General features: G+C 35.6%; 1 protein-coding gene across 2 annotated transcripts in view; it reads right to left on the bottom strand.

Moving 5' to 3' along the window:
• Positions 1 to 18,404, bottom strand: part of LOC111148777 (echinoderm microtubule associated protein like 5) — a 177,961-nt gene that overhangs the window by 87,096 nt on the left and 72,461 nt on the right. For both annotated transcript variants that reach the window (XM_022505578.1, XM_022505577.1), the window contains exons 11-17: positions 14,310 to 14,477; positions 13,474 to 13,580; positions 12,840 to 12,958; positions 11,445 to 11,631; positions 4,473 to 4,578; positions 2,843 to 2,936; positions 1,835 to 1,935 (exon numbers count right to left, since the gene is read on the bottom strand). In XM_022505578.1, the coding sequence (XP_022361286.1) occupies positions 1,835 to 1,935; positions 2,843 to 2,936; positions 4,473 to 4,578; positions 11,445 to 11,631; positions 12,840 to 12,958; positions 13,474 to 13,580; positions 14,310 to 14,477 (882 nt within the window). The remainder of the gene's footprint in view (positions 1 to 1,834; positions 1,936 to 2,842; positions 2,937 to 4,472; positions 4,579 to 11,444; positions 11,632 to 12,839; positions 12,959 to 13,473; positions 13,581 to 14,309; positions 14,478 to 18,404) is intronic.

The raw sequence follows: 18,404 nt of genomic DNA, 5'->3' as shown, positions 1-18,404 counted from the left end.
ACCATGGAATAGAGTTCAAATTTCTTAGAGGTCAGCTTAATAATTTATGAGTTGGAATTCTCAAAGCCTAGTTCTGAGACAGGAGGTAAGACGCTCCCTTCTAGCCTTAGGCCTAAGCCATCTTTACCTAATTTACATAAAGTTATGCATTTATCTGAGCACTTACTCAGATTAATAAAGTGGTTACTTATTTTCTCACTTGTCTAGTGAACTCTGTGGATCAGAACCCCAAAAGGGAGGAAGGTTGAAAGGCACATCAAAGTTTTAACATTTATCCTTATGGTTCAGTTTTAGGTCTACTATATGACTAATCAAACTTAAGGGAAAAAGTCATTCAATTGCAAAGCTCTTCATTTTTTTAAAACATTTTATTTATTTATTTGAGAGAGAGACAGTGAGAGAGAGCATGAACGAGGAGAAGATCAGAGGGAGAAGCAGACTCCCTATGGAGCTGGGAGCCCTATGTCAGACTCGATCCCGGGACTCCAGGAACATGACCTGAGCTGAAGGCAGTCGCTTAACCAACGGAGCCACCCAGGCGCCTTTTTTTTTTTTTTTTTTTTTTAAATTTTATTTATTTATTTGAGAGAGAAATCTCTTCATTCTAAAACTATTTACTTTCTTTGTCTCTTATTTCAAAGAAATTTATAGGATTTTGTTTTGTTTTTCAAGACAGAAATAATAAGCATTACTTGCTTGGTATTTGCAATTCTAAATAAATAAGGTATTCTAAAATTTTATTAAATATATGGGAATAAAAACGTGAAAATACTTTTTTACTTTGTAAACGTATATACACTATTATCTGATGAGTTTGTTAAAAAGTATTAAATCCAAGCGTGAATTTGAAAGTAACCTCAACTTGAGAAATCTCTTTACTAAAACTTTTTCTTATTTATGTTTTACTTCTTCTATATTTGTGTGTTTAATCTGCAAGTTTTAAGTATGCTGGGACTTTGATATCAAACTGGTAGAATTTATAAGTGTACTACTATTTTATTCAGAAAAGAGATATTTTTTATTTTAAAATATGAACTTCTTCCACAGCACCTAACTTACAGTTACAATGGACTCAAGTTATACAACCTTCGTTTTCTGTATTATTTCATAGCATATAAAGAATTTTTGCATTTTTCATTTTCAGTCTGTACTAAAAAATGTGTCTTTAACAGAAGAAAGGCGTCTGAACATCACTTGATTAATCTCATAAGTTAAACACTTTTTAAAAAATTCTATTTGTTTGAGAGAGAGAGAGAGATATCTTGAGCTTGGAAGTGGGGGGGGTGTGCACAGAAGGGGGAGGGAGAAGCAGACTCCCTGCTGAGCAGGAAGCCTAACATGGGGCTCAGTCTCAGGACTCCAAGACCATGACGTAAGTTGAAGGCAGCCACTTAACTGACCAAGCCACCCAAGCTAACCCAAGTTAAACCCTTTTGAAAATATGAATACTACATTAATGTAGTCAAAAATAATGTCACTATTGTAGACAATAAAGTCAATCGTACATGTTTAAAATATATCAAGACAGTTATGAGTCACTTGAAAAAACAAGTATTTTGGATAATTTTAGATTTTCATAAAAGATGAAAAGGTAACAGAGTATTCTTGTATACTCCTTGCCCAAATCCCCCTAATGTTAACATCCTACATTACTGCAGACTAAGAAACCAACGTGTTTGATGCATTTCTATTAACTGAATTCATTTCACCTGTTTTCCACTAACCTCTCCTTTCTGTTCCAGGATCCAATCTAGGATACTGCACTGCACTTAGCTAAATCACTTTTGAAAGTAATAATTTCTTTCAAAGGAGTAACAAAGAAGCACTTCCTTACCTGCTCTACGCCAAAATTTCACGTGTTTAATTCCAGCTGTAATTAATTTATCAGGCACGTAGGGGTTCATCTTTACAACAAAAATCTTATCTTTACTTCCTCTGAAAAAAATACCAAAATGTTTTAACTCTAAAGATAAATCTCTCCTATAATAATCTTTTGCCTAATCCATACCCTATTGTGATTACTTCACTACTGAATCCTTTGCCTACATATCTCTCAGGTTTGGGCTACATTATCATGCATTTGTTATTTTGTCGTAATTTTAATTTAATTCTTCTTAACATAATCTTCAAACATAGGAACAGTGAGAACTGAACTTCTTTTGGATAGCACCTACTGTAGTACTATGATTAGGGAATTGTGGCATGAATCAGTTAAAGAAAAAATTTTTATAATATTTTGTTACAGCTTAATATAGCCATTGCAAACACAAAATTCCTTTCAAACTATCTTTTATTTGCCATTGTTTATGTACATTAAGGAATAGGACATTAAAAAATAATCTGACACTTGATTACTTCCTCCTTTAAAGCAATTGTTAATATTTTTTATTATAAAAATAATACATGCTCATTTTAGAAAATTTAGAAGATGGAAAATGTGAGAGAAAATATACATAATCTATAGCTTCTTTGTGATATATAGGTATATGTGTCATCTGTCACTCAAATATATGATTCGAGCATTTCCAATGGCCACATTGTAGATTACCATATAGTAGAATTCACTGTATAGAATTCTTTCCCCATAAATGAAGAGTTTAGATAAAAGCTACTTCCAATGTATTATTACAGTAAAAGCAGGTTCACAAGGGATAAACCTACCAATGAATTCTCAAATCATTTGTCTTTTTACCAGGATTATACTACTTATTCAGTGGTAATAAAGATGACAGCAATTTTTTAAAAAGGTTACATATTTGTTTGATTTCAATACTGTTTTAATAGAAAAAGTTTTTAAGTAATTTCATTATTTTGCCAATGTGATATCAAGATTTTCCCCCACCTTGTTATTGAAAGTTTCTCTCCTTTCTTCCAGTCCCACAGCACAATAGTGTGACTATCATCTATTCCAACTGAAGCCAAACGTTTCCCATCAGCTATAAAAATTAATCAGAGAGAGAGAGAGAGACTGACCATTAACATTCAGAAGATAAAAACCATTCAGTACATATCCTAAAACCTACAGCACCATTTAAAATTTCATAAAATGATGTTAAATGTTGGCATGCACACATATAGCTATAAAAAGAACCAAAATTTATAAACAGGGGAAGAACAATTTCTCAATGCATCTAAACATTGTTGACGTTGTCTTTGACTTCATTTTCCTTATTTCCCCACCAGATTAGAATGGGGGAAGTAGGAAGGTAAGTGGAAAAAGATTTTAAAATGAGAAGGAAAGGAAAATAAAGAAAAGACTTACTTCAATTAAACTTACTCTAAGAACTCTATTTTGATATAGGACTCAGTGATTATGAAAAGTTAATTGAATGGAAAAAGATGTAGGTTACAACCATGTTTTGTCATTAACAGGACTGTTTTCAGTGAAGGTCAACTATATTATTTGTTACTATTACCAAACAAGTAATGAAGTGTTGGACAAATGATTGAACCAAGTAAGTCATGCTGACAGCTGTGCACATGTTTACAAGTTGCAAAGGCCCAAACTAGATATACACTGGCCACTCTGGCACTTTTTGCAAACCTCAGTTATTTCATTATCATTACTAGTGATATTTTTCTTACTGACTCCTTCAGTTTGCCATTAATCTTATTTCTTGACTTTCAGAAGATCCTTAAATGCATATTTATGCTTCCTCCCAATAACTCTCATTTTAGTAAGTGCTGCAGAAAGTACAAAGTTACTGTTTCCTAAAATGAAATCCTCTATCAATGGCATTTCTCCCCTCTTCCCAATCCACAGCCTAGCTTTCATTGTAGATCTACGTGTATTTGTTAAACTTTTTTTAAAAAAAGATTTCATTGAGAGATAACAAGAGAGAGTGCATGAGTAGGGGGAGAAGGAGAAGCAGACTCCCCACTGAGAGTGGAGCCTGAAGTGGGGCTAGAACCCAGGACCCTGAGATTACAACCTGAGCTGAAGTCAGATGCTTAAGCAACTGAGCTGCCCAGGAGTGCCTAAACTTTCAAATATACAGGAAAGAGCTAAAATCGCTTGAAATTATTTTTATAAGATAGCTTGGATTTGTTACTTCATAGAAAAGTTACAAAACAAGTATTTCAGAGTTAACCTCTTTCCTTCTTAGCTTTTACCCTAAATATTTTCATTTACCCTGTGACTGTAAAATATTACGTGACATTGGAGTTTGCCTAAAGTGGGAGTTACATAACCACTAGTGGGTAATTCAGATGGTTTTAGATGTTATATGGACATTGAAAAATAGAAACATATTTATATTAATGGGTATTAAAAATAATACTCATTAAATTATAAGCCAGCCAGCACACCTACACTCTCAGCCCTAACTGGTTAGGACAATAGCATGCACATTTGAAAAAAACTGTGATGGTCATAGCTAGGTGACAAGTTTAGGTAACACCAATTTAGACTATAATGCTATGTATCACTTCTGCATTTTGATTATTCTTACTGAGACAGAAAACATCCTTACCTGAGAAATCAACAGCACAGACACCATATTGGTGACAGCCCTTTAATACTGATAATGGTTTAATGGTCTCTGTATCCCATATGTGAATTGAGGGATCTCTACCTACCTACAATAGAAAGAATTATAAAACTCATATATTTATTTATTTTCACATCTATTAAAAGGAAATAAAACAGATTTTACAGACTTTGTCTTGTTATAGGCATTTATCAAATGAAAAATATAAGGCAGATCATACATGTGACTGACATTTCTTTCATATATATATTTAATTTAAAAATTTATATGTATTTTAATTATTTACTCATTTATTTGACACTGAGAGAGAAAAAGAAAGCACGCACACGCACAAACAGATGGAGAGAGAGAAGAAGACTCTCTGCTGAGCAGGGAGCCCAATGTGGGGCTATCCCAGGACCTTGGGATCATGACCTGATCCAAAAGCAGATGCTTTAACCATTTAACCGACTGAGCCACCCAGGCACCCCTTTCTTATACTTTTTGAAATGCTAATGAGACTAGGCTCAGTGTTTCTAGAAATGTGCTACATGACTCACAAATCTGGTCCTATGCATCACAGTAAGGATAACGCTTACTGAGTGCCTATAGTTGGCTGTGTTCCCATGCTAGATACAATGAGCATAAGACATTCAGGAAAATTTTGCAAACTCATTAGGAAAACAAGATATTTTCAATTAAATTAGAATATCTGATAACATAGGCTTAATGAAGTTGAAAAGGTTATAAAGAATTAGAAGAGTGGTGCCTGGGTGGCTCAGTGGGTTAAAGCCTCTGCCCTCAGCCTAGATCATGGTCCCAGGGTCCTGGGATCGAGCCCCGCATTGGGCTCTCTGCTTGGCGGGGAGACTGCTCCTCCTCTCTCTCTACCTGCCTCTCTGCCTACTTGTGATCTCTGTCAAATAAATAAATAAAACCTTTAAAAAAAAAAAACCAAACTTAGAAGAGATGATGTTTGACCCGGGCCTTCAGAAGGGCAGTCGCAGATAAAAAGAGAAGCAAGTACATTCTGGGCCAGGATAATAGTATTAACAGAGATACAAGGGGTTAAAGTACCGAAAGGTAAATAAGACTATGAACAGACGCTATCACTTATGTTTTAACTTAGGTTATACGTTCACTAATCCACAGGTAAACTATAATTAGTAATTATTCCTTTAGACGCAAATGATAACTGTCTTTAAGTATGAGGATAAAAAGATAGAATAGCTTTGCCTGTAAAGACAATTTCCAAAATAATGAATATAGCTTACAATTATTATTATTATTTTTAAAGATTTTATTTATTTATTTGACAGACAGAGATCACAAGTAGGCAGAGGGGCAGGCAGAGAGAAAGGGGTAAGCAGGCTCCCTGCTGAGCAGAGAGCCTGATGCGGGGCTCGATCCCAGGACCTTGGGATCATGACCTGAACCGAAGGCAGAGGCTTTAACCCACTGAGCCACCCAGGCGCCCCTAGCTTACAATTATTAATTTTGACACTGATTTTATATAAAGACATAATAAATAACAAGCCTGCCATCAGCCAATATTTCATTAGGTTTTGCAGCCCAAATGTTCCCCATGTCTGTTAAATTTGCTACTGAACTTCTGCAGAGCGTGGTATTTTTGAGAACTTTGCAGTACCATCATCTCCTGGTTCTCTATCTCCTGAACTCTTACTACTGAGTTTCCTTTGCAATTTCATCCCCTCTCCCTTAAATAAAAAGCTCCCCAAGATTCTGTCTTTAAAACTCCAATCTTTTCACTCCATATTTTTGCCATGGGGTATCTCAATTCCAGTTTCAGTGGTTAAATCAACAAATGACTCCCAAATTCTTTTAACCACTAAATTCTTCTTCTGAATTTAAGACTTACATTTTCAATTGCCTACTGGACATCTCACATGGAAACAATAACAGTGATAACAATGAAGGTTAACATTTATAGAGAACTGACTTATGTCCCAGGAACTTTTCCAAACATTTATAAGGACTCACTTAACGATCAAAGCAGATCAAAGAGATAGGCACCGACAGTATCCCTATTTTTTTTTTTTTAAATATTTGAGAGAGAGTGAGAGAGAGAGCACAGAAGGAGAGGGAGAAGCAGATACCCCGATGAACAGAGAGCCCAAACCGGGCTTGATCCCAGGACCCTAGGATCATAACCTGAACCAATGGCAGACCCTTAACTGACTGAGCCACCCAGGTGCCCCAATATCCTTATTTTGAAATAGGCATATAGAGGCTAGATAATTTCCCCACAGCTAATATGTAGGGAAGCTTGGATAACACCATGTTCAGTGCTGGCAAAAGTAGTAACAGAATGAGTGTTATTAGAGCCTACTTGGGGCCTGTCAGTCAGGGATCAGGAAGAAGAGAGAGGTTAGGTAAGTTTTCAGATATGTTACTTAACCTAAGTCTTAAAATGAGTAGAAATTAGACAAAGTTGGACAGTTGAACAGAACTGCAGGCCAAGAATTTTCCAGAGGAGGGAACTAAGTAAAAGATGTGAAGCAGTACTACACATGGACAAATTCTAAATAGCTGAAAAGGCAGGAGCATTGTTTACGAGGAGGTAACTGGTAACTGGTAAGAGATAAGAAGAGGAGCCTATTGGCCTAGGTTAAATGGCTTGAGCTGTATGCTAATGAGCTTACACATTAGCTTAAAAGCTACTAATAAACACAGAAGAAAAGAAAGATTATTAGTGGGTTGGGGAAATGGTTAGGGGAGAAGTACAAAGATGGAAGACTAGTTGGTTGGTTATAACAAAAGATTAGCAATCATGAAACCCAGAAGTGCCAGCAGGGACAAGGTAAGATATAAATACAAAACAACAAAGCAAGATACATTCGTCGTAAAGAACTTAACTATACTGAGGGCAAATATTGGCTGTAACTCTGGGACTGACTGGTTATAAGGTGTGAGGGGAACAAGTCAAACTCTTGGGCTTAGGCGACCAGGTTAATACATACTGTGTCACGTTCTAAGTAGGAAACACAAGGATAAGAAGGCTTGAAAGGAAAGCTTAACTTCATTTATCTCCATTCTAGACATGCTTAATCTGAGTTACCCGTAAGATACCTGAATGAGTGTGTTTTTAGTAAATTTTTAGTTAATTGTGTGTGTGTGTGTGTATGTGTATATATATATATATATACATACATACAGTAATTCATCCAATTCATACTAAATTGTGAACTCCTGACAGTGGCAGCCAATCTGAATCATGCTTCCCCACACATTTAGTGTTTTTTTTATTTTAATTCCATTAATTAACATATAATGTATTATTGGTTTCAGAGGTATAGGTCTGTGATTCATCAGTCTTATATAACACCCAGTGCTCATTATATCACATGTCCCCCTCCTTAATGTCCATCATCCAGTTACTCCAACCTTCCACCCCATCTCCTCCAGCAACACTCAGTTTGTTCCCAATGACCAAGAGTCTCTAATGGTTTGTCTCCCTCTCTGGTTTCCTCATCTTATTTTTTTCTCTTCCCCTATGATCCTCTGTTTTGCATCCCAAAGTTTATGGCAGCAATATCCCCGGTAGCCAAAATATGGGAAAAGCCCAGATGTCCACTGACAAAGGAATGGATAAAGAAGTTGTGGTATATTATATATACAATTTTTTCAACTTTATTGAGATATAATTGGTATATAACATTGCATAAATTTAAGGTGTACAACCCGTTGATTATATAAATTTTCCTTTTACTGGAGACAGACTCGGCCCAGACATAGCATAAGAGGAATCTACAAAGAAACCTTACTCTAGGAATTTTGTCATATACTTACCTTCCCACAGTGTGTCGCCCTTGGAAGCCTAAAACTGCTTTCCTTTGTTCTGTCATTTCTCCACCAGTCTACTGTGTCCTATATATGCTGAAATTCTAAGTCACCATTTCCAGTCACTTGGGTGTAGATTTCTCCAATGTGGTATGCACTATACCTGTTAATATACTTTTTGTTTTTCTTTGTATATTTGGTTTTTATTAAAGAGCCCCAGCTGGGGCGCCTGGGTGGCTCAGTGGGTCAAAGCCTCTGCCTTAGGCTCAGGTCATGATCCCAGGGTCTTGGGATGGAGCCCCGCATCAGGCTCTCTGCTCAGCGGGGAGCCTGCTTCCTCCTCTCTCTCTGCCTGCCTCTCTGCCTACCTGTGATCTCTGTCAAATAAATAAACAAACAAAATCTTTATTTAAAAAAAAAAAAAAAAGAGCCCCAGCTGAAAACCTAGGAGGTCTAGGGGTAAAGTTTTGCCTCCTCCACAGTAGGTATCCAAGGATGTCCTGTGGTCATATTGACTTTTAATTTAATCTGGCCTGAATTCTCTCCAATCCCAGACTCATGGTAGCAAGTGACGAGTTTTTCTACAGCCTTCCTTAGAGTAGTACCAGAATAATGTTCTAACTTCTTGCCAAACACAATGGGTAAATAATTGTGCTTTAAGAGGAAACTTTTCTATAAACTACAGATAAGGCTAAATGGTGCCCCTGAGGCCCTCACCAACCCTTTTAATTAGTTCTTCTTCATCCCTCTAAGATTTGAATACTTTAGGCTACTCACAGTTCTTTAAATAAGCTGTGTTTAGTGGGATTTTTGCCCCACGTTTACAAATAACACACTTAGAACACCTTCTCCTACCTCCCCTGTCAAGTAAAGCACTCAGCTCAAATGGCCTCAACTCCATGAGGGTTTCCCTGATCTATGTGGCACAATTAATCAGTCCTTTGTTACAATGCAAAAGGAATTTATGCATATCTCTACATTAGTGGTTCTCAGCAGGGGGCGATCTTTGCCTCCCAGGCAATATTTGACACCAAAGACATTTTGGTTGTCACACTGAGTGGATGGTATTACTGACATACAGCGAGTAGACTCCAGGGATGCTGCTAAACATAATATATAGGATTGCATTGTACACAACAATGTAATTATCTTCACAACACAGAATTATCTGGCCCAACAGACTCCTGGGTGGCTCAGTTGGTTAAGCAGCTGCTCAGGTCATGATCCCCAGGTCCGGGGATTGAGACCCGCCTTGGGCTTGCTCAGTGGGGAGACTGCTTCTCCCTCTGCCTGCTTCCCCTGCTTGTTCTCTCTGACCAGTAAATAAGTAAATAAAACCTTAAAACAACAACAACAACAAAATTATCTGGCCCAAGACGTTGGTAGTGCTAAGGTTAAGAAGCCCTGCTCCAGGGGTGCTTGGGTGGCTCAGTGGGTTGAGCCTCTGCCTTCGGCTCAGGTCGTGGTCTCGGGGTGCTGGGATGGAGCCCCGCGTTGGGCTCCTTGCTTGGTGGGGAGCCTGCTTCTCCCTCTCCCTCTGTCTGCTTAGTTGTAATCTCTATCTCTCTGTCAAATAAACAAAATCTCTAAAAAAAAAAAAAAGAAGAAGAAGAAGAAGAAGCCCTGCTTCATACCTATAACCTTGTATCATGATTTTCCTTGCATGTATGTCTTCTCCTTCAGAAGACGAAAGTTTACCATGGCAAGAACATGTCTTATTTATCTTTGTATTCCCAGCACATTTTCTGGTACACAGCATGTGCCCTATGAATGTTTTTCAAGAAATGGAAGAAAGAAGGAAGAAAAAGGAGGGAGACAAGGAAAAAGAGCAAGAGGGAGGCACAAACAGAGGGAGGGAAGATAGAAAGAAAAAGGGAAGAGTCTTCTCTCCTTTCAGGAAAGAGCAATGCAAGTTGCCCAGCTCCGCCTCAATATATCCTAGAATGTATATTTACACAGTGTTTAAAAAGCCAGACAGACTAATGCAGCTTTAAACTTTATCATTTATTAGCTGAAAGATCTTTGAGAAAATAATTTCTTCAAACCTAAATTTCCTCATTTGTAAACGGAAATGGTTCACTCATAAAGGTGAGGTGAGAGTAAAATAGAGTTGTAAAATACAGGTGACCTTTGAACAACGTGGGGGTTAGGGGTTCCAATCCCTGCACAGTCAAAAATCCATGTTTAACTTTTGACTCTCAAAACACTTAATGATTTTTTAAAAAGATTTTATTTATTTGAGAGAGAGAGAACAAGCAGTGGGGAAGAGCAGAGGGAGAAGCAGACTCCCTGCTGAGCAAGGAGCAAGACAAGGGGCTCAATCCCAGGATCCTGTGATCATGACCTGAGCCAAAGGTAGACACTTAATTGACTGAGCCACCCAGGCACCCCTCAAAACACTTAACTATTAATAACCTAAGTGTTGACCAGAAACTTTACTGATAACATAGTCAGTAAACATGCATTTTGTAAGTTACATGTATTGTGTACTGTATTATTATGATAAAGTTAACTAAAGAAAATGTTAAGAAAGTCATAAGGAAAACAAATTTAAAGCACTGTAAAAAAATCTTCATGTAAGTGGAGCCATGGAGTTCAAACTTGTGTTGCTCAATTGTCAATCATATATACTAAGTAACTAGTAAAGTGCTTACATATAGAAAGAATATTTATAAATATCACCTTTTCCTCCTTCTCTAAGAATATCCATATAGAGAAATATCAGTTAAGACTTTTCTCAGTGTTTTCTATTTCAACATTTCTACTTTGTACTTTGGTAAACCTGAATGGGTAAATATCATGGTTGTAAAATAAAAAAAGTCATCCTGTGTATCACAGAACATTTGTTAGATAATTTTATTCTAGAAAATTCAAAGAAAGAAATCAGATTTCTAGTCTTTGTTTTCTATGTTTACTCACAAATTAAAAAAATATATCCTGACAGAAAGAAGACAAGCCAGAGCCCTTAGTGCCAAATAAAAAAAAATAATAATCAAAACAATAAAACTCAAAGGAAAACTGTAGGAAAAAAGCTGGAATAAATTTTATTTGTAATATGAAAATAAAATCCCATTCTAAAGAATTCATTATTCTTCATTTCCTAGAAAATGAAAGATAGATTTTTTAAAGAAGTGGACTAACCCACATGTAAATCCAAACAAAGGTCTAACCTACCTGCCCTGTTGCCACATAGTCTTTCAAAGGATGAATAGCCAGGCAGAGAATATCATCATCATGACCCAGGTAAAAGCGCTGTGTGTTCTGCTGCCGATTGTAAATGACACCCACTGCAGCTACATGGTATACGATTTCACCAATCTGAGTATAAAACAGATTACTTCGACAGTCATAACCTCTGTAACTGAAAATAGAAAACATATCATATAAAACTAACTGTAGCTTTTGATCTGGTAAATATGGGTTATACAGAGTAGCAGGTACGTTTTAGATCATTCTATTTCCAGTTTTACAAGATACTGAAAAACTAAAATTCCATAAACCTTCATGAATTGCTCTGATTACAAATAGCTAAATCCAAGCTATAATACTGAATGAATAAAGGTACAGAAAAGTATATATAGTATACTACTATTTACATAAGTGTAATACTAAATTTGTATACTATGAAACAAAAATTGGTGCTTTTTTATAAATGGAAGGGTACAGAACTGCCCTGGGAGGGTGAAAAGGATGCCTGAGAGGGCAGAGCTAGGAAGACTTTCTTTTCCTTCTTTTTTTGAAGATCTAATTGGTTTTATTAAAAGATTCATGAATCAGGCAATCTCCCATCTAGCAAGGAGAGGGGAGCTTCCTGGGAGAAGGATTTTCAAAGTGAATGCTTTTATACGCATTGTTGAACTATGAGAATATATATTCCAAAAATGTCCAAACAATTTTAAAAATGGTCAATATAATTCCGTTCGTAACAAGTAAACTTTCTTTACACTTCAAAGAAATTCAATGTACAATATGTAACTGCCGGGAAATACTGCCTACTTTAACAATGGAAATAAAATATTCTTAGTAAATGAATTCTTTCTTAAATTTCTGAAAACATTATCAGTCATGTAAGAAAATGATTACTAGGTAGAAGGGACAGGAAGGGTTGAATTGGAGAATCTGTTGTTCAAGGATGAAATGTGAAACTTATATTTCTAAGAAAATCCAGAAACCATATTTTACTAAAATTAAAATACAAAGGCCAAATGCAGGCCCCAAAAAAGGGCACAATATAATTCCAAATCATAATTAGTTAGGGGAGATGATAATCTGTTACATTTTACTTATTTTCATTTGTTTTAAGAGATCCATGTCTATAAATATTAATACTAAACTTTCATAAGATAAATCTATTATTAACACTCATATAGTGCTTATGATGCACGGGACAATATTCTAAGTCCCCACAAACATTGGCTTATTTATTCCTCATCAGAACCCTATGAAGTAGGTACTGTTCCCTTCATTTCACAGATGGAGAAAGAGGCACAGAGGATTTGCTCAAAGTCATACAGCTACTAAATGTGAACCAAAATACAAACACATAAATGAAAAATAGTTGTTTCATACCCATGAACAAAGTGTAATCGAATACTATTTCCTGGAGCCCGCTCTCTTCTTTTAGAAGTACCACTTTTTTGTTTCTCCTTGTACTGTTCTTTAAGCTGAGGTAGATCTTCTTTGTAAACCTTTAAATAATGTACAGAAGTAAAATGTCTCTTAGAATATAAATTAATAAAGGTGTTTACAAATTCCTATTGTAACTTTCAGACACTGTGGTTACTACTGACCACTAAAGTTTTAACACTTGTCTTAAACAGAAATGTATTTTATGAAATTTCCTTCCTTGGAAGTAACAAATTTACATTTTCTATGTATCACACTGACAAATATGTATTTAGTGTTCCATGAAATTCATACACTTCAGAAGAGAATATTTTAAAGAGAATAAATGGGAGTGTACTGTGACAAAAAGCCATAGGCAAATAGAATACAGGCATATTTGATATATCAAGCCCTTATTATAAAAGGACATTTTATACAAGTGGACTTTAACTCTTAAAGGAGGAAAACTGAAAAAGACCAACATTTCTTGGAAAATTAAAAACCATGAAAGATAACAATAAGTCAATAAACAACAGGGAGAAAGATAAAGAAGAAACTAGACTTTTTCAGAAAAAAATTATGTGATGATATTAATTACCTGCCGACGGTAGGTAAGCTGGGTCTCTTGTTCAATTTCAGAATCCAGCTCTGGAACATCAGACAGATCTGAATCTGATTCATCACTATTAGAGTCAGCCAGACTTTCTGCAATTTTTAAAAATGAAACATTACTTGTTTGAAGAACATTCATTTTCAAAACAGCACTGTAAAATTATTAAGAGCTGACTGTGACAACTGACATGGTGACAAGCCATAAAACAATCAAATGAAATTATCTCTTCAAGTGACACAGATGTCAGTAAACTGTACCACAGATTACCTTCCTCTCCACTCACTGCAAATTCAACAGCTACTTTAAGTCCCTTCACTGGCACCCAGTGACTGCTATATCAAACTTAAAAGCTGGTACAAACATAAGTAACTAAACCTTATAGGTTTATAATTATATACTATTATATATATTTATATATATAAATATATATTTATAAGCCTTATAGGTTTATAATTAACATAAAAATATCTAGAAAATACTATATGCAACAAATGAATTGACATTAGATAAATTTTCTTTGTCCAAAAAACCATATAGGACACCTAGATACCTATCTCCCCAAGAATACATTAAATGTTTGTTTTGAGAATGTAATGGTTTCTTCACTCATTGGGCGGATTTCAATGCATGCAAAAGTACTTTGTATTCCATGCTCTGATATTTGACTCTAAACACATATGCCTAGTATTTTAAAATTTCCACTAACAAAACACTGTATTGTCACTTAAAAGGATAGATTACACTTTAATAGTAAAAGTGTTACTTTGCAGTTACTGAAGTTTTTTGACAAAGAAATTCCTTAGGCAGAGTGTACTACTCACCTTGGGGTGCTATGTGAAGAGCATCTTTTAGTTTTCTTTCAGGAATAAATTTCCACTGAAAGACAGAGTGATCTGCTCCACCAATAGAAATAACCCACTGATAGTCATGTGACCATCTGACATTAGTTACGTGAGCCGAATGGCCAATGTATTTTTTAAACTTGGCCCCTATAACAAAAATATACCTTTAAATTGATAAGTAAATGCCAACACATGAAAATACCACTTCAAACAACAATTTCTATATCTGAACCAATACAACCTTCCTCCGTTATCTTAATTATGATCAAAGGGTAAAAATACTCATTCAAAAGTTTGTTGAATGAACAAATGAATGAGTCTACAATGAGTCTACATCAAGGGATGTAAATATTTGCTCTACTGATTTATAATATAATTTGGTAGGAACCACTACGATTGTGAGGCATTTTCTTACTGCTCTGAGAAAAGCCTGCAGCCACAAAGGCATCAACTGTTTCCATATAATGAAATTTGAATGTTTTGGCCTGAGGCCTTAGGTCTTAAGTGAAATTGACCCAGTCTACTCCATCCCCAGTAGGGCTAGCACTAGCCACCAGAGGATCCTTTTAAAACTTAAGCCATCAATAGGGGTGCCTGGGTGGCTTGGTGGGTTAAAGCCTCTGCCTTCAGCTCAGGTCATGATCCCAGGACCCTGGGATTGAGCCCCACATAGGGCTCTCTGCTCAGCGGGGAGCCTCCTTCCTCCTCTCTCTCTGCCTGCCTCTCTGCCTGCTTGTGATCTCTGTCAAATAAATAAATAAAGTCTTAAAAAACAAACAAACAAGCCATCAACAACAAAATACTTTCAAACCTAACACAGCAACATGTAGAGGAATACACAACAGGACCAAATGGGATTTATGCCAGGAATGCTGGTTGGTTCAACAGTCAAAAATCAATGTAATACACCACATTCACCAAAATAAAATACGCCCAGCTGTCCCAGAAAGTGTCCCTTATAGTAATACTTTAAATTTGTATGTTTTGTGTAATGTTCTTCAATATAAGTTTGTCTAATGTTTCTTCATGATTAGATTCAGATCCTGTGTTTTTTGGCACATGTGCTATTGTATCCTTTTGGATACATCATTTCAAGGGGTACAGTTCTATCATTAGTGATGTGAGGTTGTATAATTTGGTTAAGGTGGTATACACCAAATTTCTCTAACTATAAAGGAAATATCTAACTTTGTGGTTAATTAAAAAAAAAAAATCTGTGTGATGACAAGAGCCAATACTGTGGTTTTAAGTTCAGAAAACATTCTCTGCATCTTGCTAGGATAAACCTGGTATTTGGCAACATATACACACCTCTATTAGAGTATACTGGATACAATAATGTTTGGCTTCATTTTGAGAATGTTTTAAAATTTTTAAATTACAGAAGCCCTGTCAGGATGGCAAAGCTCCATCAGTTAAAATCTGGAGATAAGCTTTCATGCTGGCCATGAATTTAGGGATCGCCATCTTAAGCAAAGCAGAAAAGGTTTGACCGAAACTTACCTAAATTACAATTTGGTGCTTAACAGCAATGTTGTTATTTTAAGAACCATTTTTTTATGCAGCTGAAAAGAAGTAACTTTTTAGAAGGGTAATTTGCCACAGTTCACCTAGGAAAGTCTAATAAGGTAGATTTAGTCTCATTCGTCTATATGAGAGTGCATTATTTGCCCATCAAGAGGACTATAGCTATTACTTTCCTTGATGGGGTCTTTTAAGTACTCTTAGCCACCAGAGAGTCTTAAAAGGTAAAGCCAGAGATTCCAGGAAATCAAATTCCAAGTTTTAAAGATGTATTAATATTGTCATGTCTAGGTACATGAAGAGTTATATGAGCCAGTATTCAAATTAACTATATGGGGCAATAACCGCAAAAGAGGTGTAAATAATCCTGTAAATCCCTTCCAGATTATATTCTGTGACTTTTCAAAGATCAATCCCCTCTAAGAAAGAACCAAGGCAACTTAACAAAAAAGTTGTAGAATAAGTCTAAGGGAAACAAATGATTTCTAATTAAAAGGGCTGTATTAATAATTACCCAATAGCCAGAACTGCCTATTTAACATGATAAACAGATATGAAAAGTGAACCTAAATGTCACATCTTTCATCAAGTGACTCTGACACATCAAGACTATGTGTATTGTCCTACATGTTTCCAGAATTCCCTGTGATTACCCTGTGTGAGTATATTTATGACACTGAAAAGTAACAGTCTATTTACTTATTATTTCTTGTAATAAACTATAAGCTCCTTAGGACAGGTTGGCATCTTTTTACTCTGTATCTCTAGTGCGTGGTATATAGGAAACATAGGAAACATTCATTAAATACCTGAAGAGAAAGAAAGAAAAAGAAAAACAAAGATTACATTTCTCCTTACTATGCTATAATTGAGTTGGAATACTAGATTATAGAGGAGGGAAGAAGAGTGGTGAAGGAAATGAGAGGGCATGAACATGACTCCAACCCTTTTAACTATAAAAGGAGACAAAAGTATGATATGTAAAGAATATCAGAGTTGAAATAAAAAGACTAGAGCTTAAGTGTCAGCTTGATGGCTTAATAGCACAGGAGTTGAGCACATCACTTCACCTCTCTTGGACCCCATTTCCATTCTAATATAAATTGGGTTAAAAGCTCTCAAAGTCCCTTAACTATGAAAACTCTGGCCTATGACAGGAAATGATGAAAGGATAGTTAAGACCTAAAGAGTGTGTCATTAATTAGAACTAGTATTTCAGAGAGATTTGTCACAGCAAATTAGAATGGTCATAGAAACTCTTAAAGAAGGGGATGATAATTTTTGGTGAGGGTAAAGCAATGTACTAAAATACTTGTTTTGATTATCTCATTTTCTAATTTGTTTTAAAGTATATTTTAACACATAATTAATATGAGCTAAATCTCTTCAAAAACTTGTAGCAATACGACAGATTTTTTTCCCATTTGTAACTATGTTTTAATGACCTTAATCCTTTTTTTTAAGATTTAAAAAAAAATTTTTTATCACTTCTTGGTCTTTTGGCTAAGATCAAGTGTAGATTTATTTATTTATTTATTTATTTGACACAGAGAGAGCGATCACAAGTAGGCAGAGAGCAGGCAGAGAAGAGAGGGGGAAGCAGGCTCCCTGCTGAGCAGAGAGCCTGATGCGGGGCTTGATCCCAGGACCCTGGGATCATGACCTGAGCTGAAGACAGAGGCTTAACCCAATGAGCCACCCAGGTGCCCCGATTTTTTTATTTTTAAGTAATCTCTATACTTAATGTGGGGCTCGAACTTGCAACCCAAGATCGAGTCACATGCTCCTGGGATTCAGCTAGCCAGACCTTAATACTTCTTTATAAAACATATGAGACTATCTTTCTGACCCTAATATAATAATATTTTAATACACAAAACTGAATTATTCATTAAAAAAAGAGATAAATGATAGATTCGACTACACTGAAATTAACTGGTCAAGAAAATACAATAATTATAGTAAGTCATTATAATAATTATTATAATAATCCATAAACTGGAGAAAGGCATTTGTAAACTATAAAAATTACAAATAATTTATATCTAGAGTATATGAAAAATCTTCAACAAATAAAACAACTCTACAGAAAAATAGGCATTTTTGACAGAAGAGGAAATGCAGAAAACCAAAAAATAAATGGGAAAGAGATCAATCTCATTAGTTAGACAAATGTGACATCACTTATACTAATTAGATGCACACAAGTTAAAAAGTGTGGCAGTGCCAAGTACTGAAAAGGATGTGGATCAACAGGGTTTTTAAAAGGGTATAACTACTTTGGGAAACAATTCGACATTTTCTCACAAATTCTCTATGACCCAGCAATTCACTCCTAAGTATACATCTTTGAGAAATTTGCATCTAATAGCAAAAATCTGGAAATGACCCAAATGTCCATCACAGGAGAATAAATGCATGAGTTATACCATATATTCACAACACATCAGGAAGAATACACTAGAACTACATGCAACAATATGGACGAATCTTAGAAAACAAATCCTGAGTAAATCTCCAACACAAATATGTTTTTTATTTGATTTTTTT

The sequence above is a fragment of the Enhydra lutris genome, unplaced genomic scaffold, assembly GCF_002288905.1.
Source record: "Enhydra lutris kenyoni isolate GAN:26980312 unplaced genomic scaffold, ASM228890v2 scaffoldscaffold20, whole genome shotgun sequence".
Classification (NCBI taxonomy): domain Eukaryota; kingdom Metazoa; phylum Chordata; class Mammalia; order Carnivora; family Mustelidae; genus Enhydra; species Enhydra lutris.
Note: the sequence above shows the minus strand (reverse complement) of the source record. Positions and strands in the feature narration are given on the sequence as shown.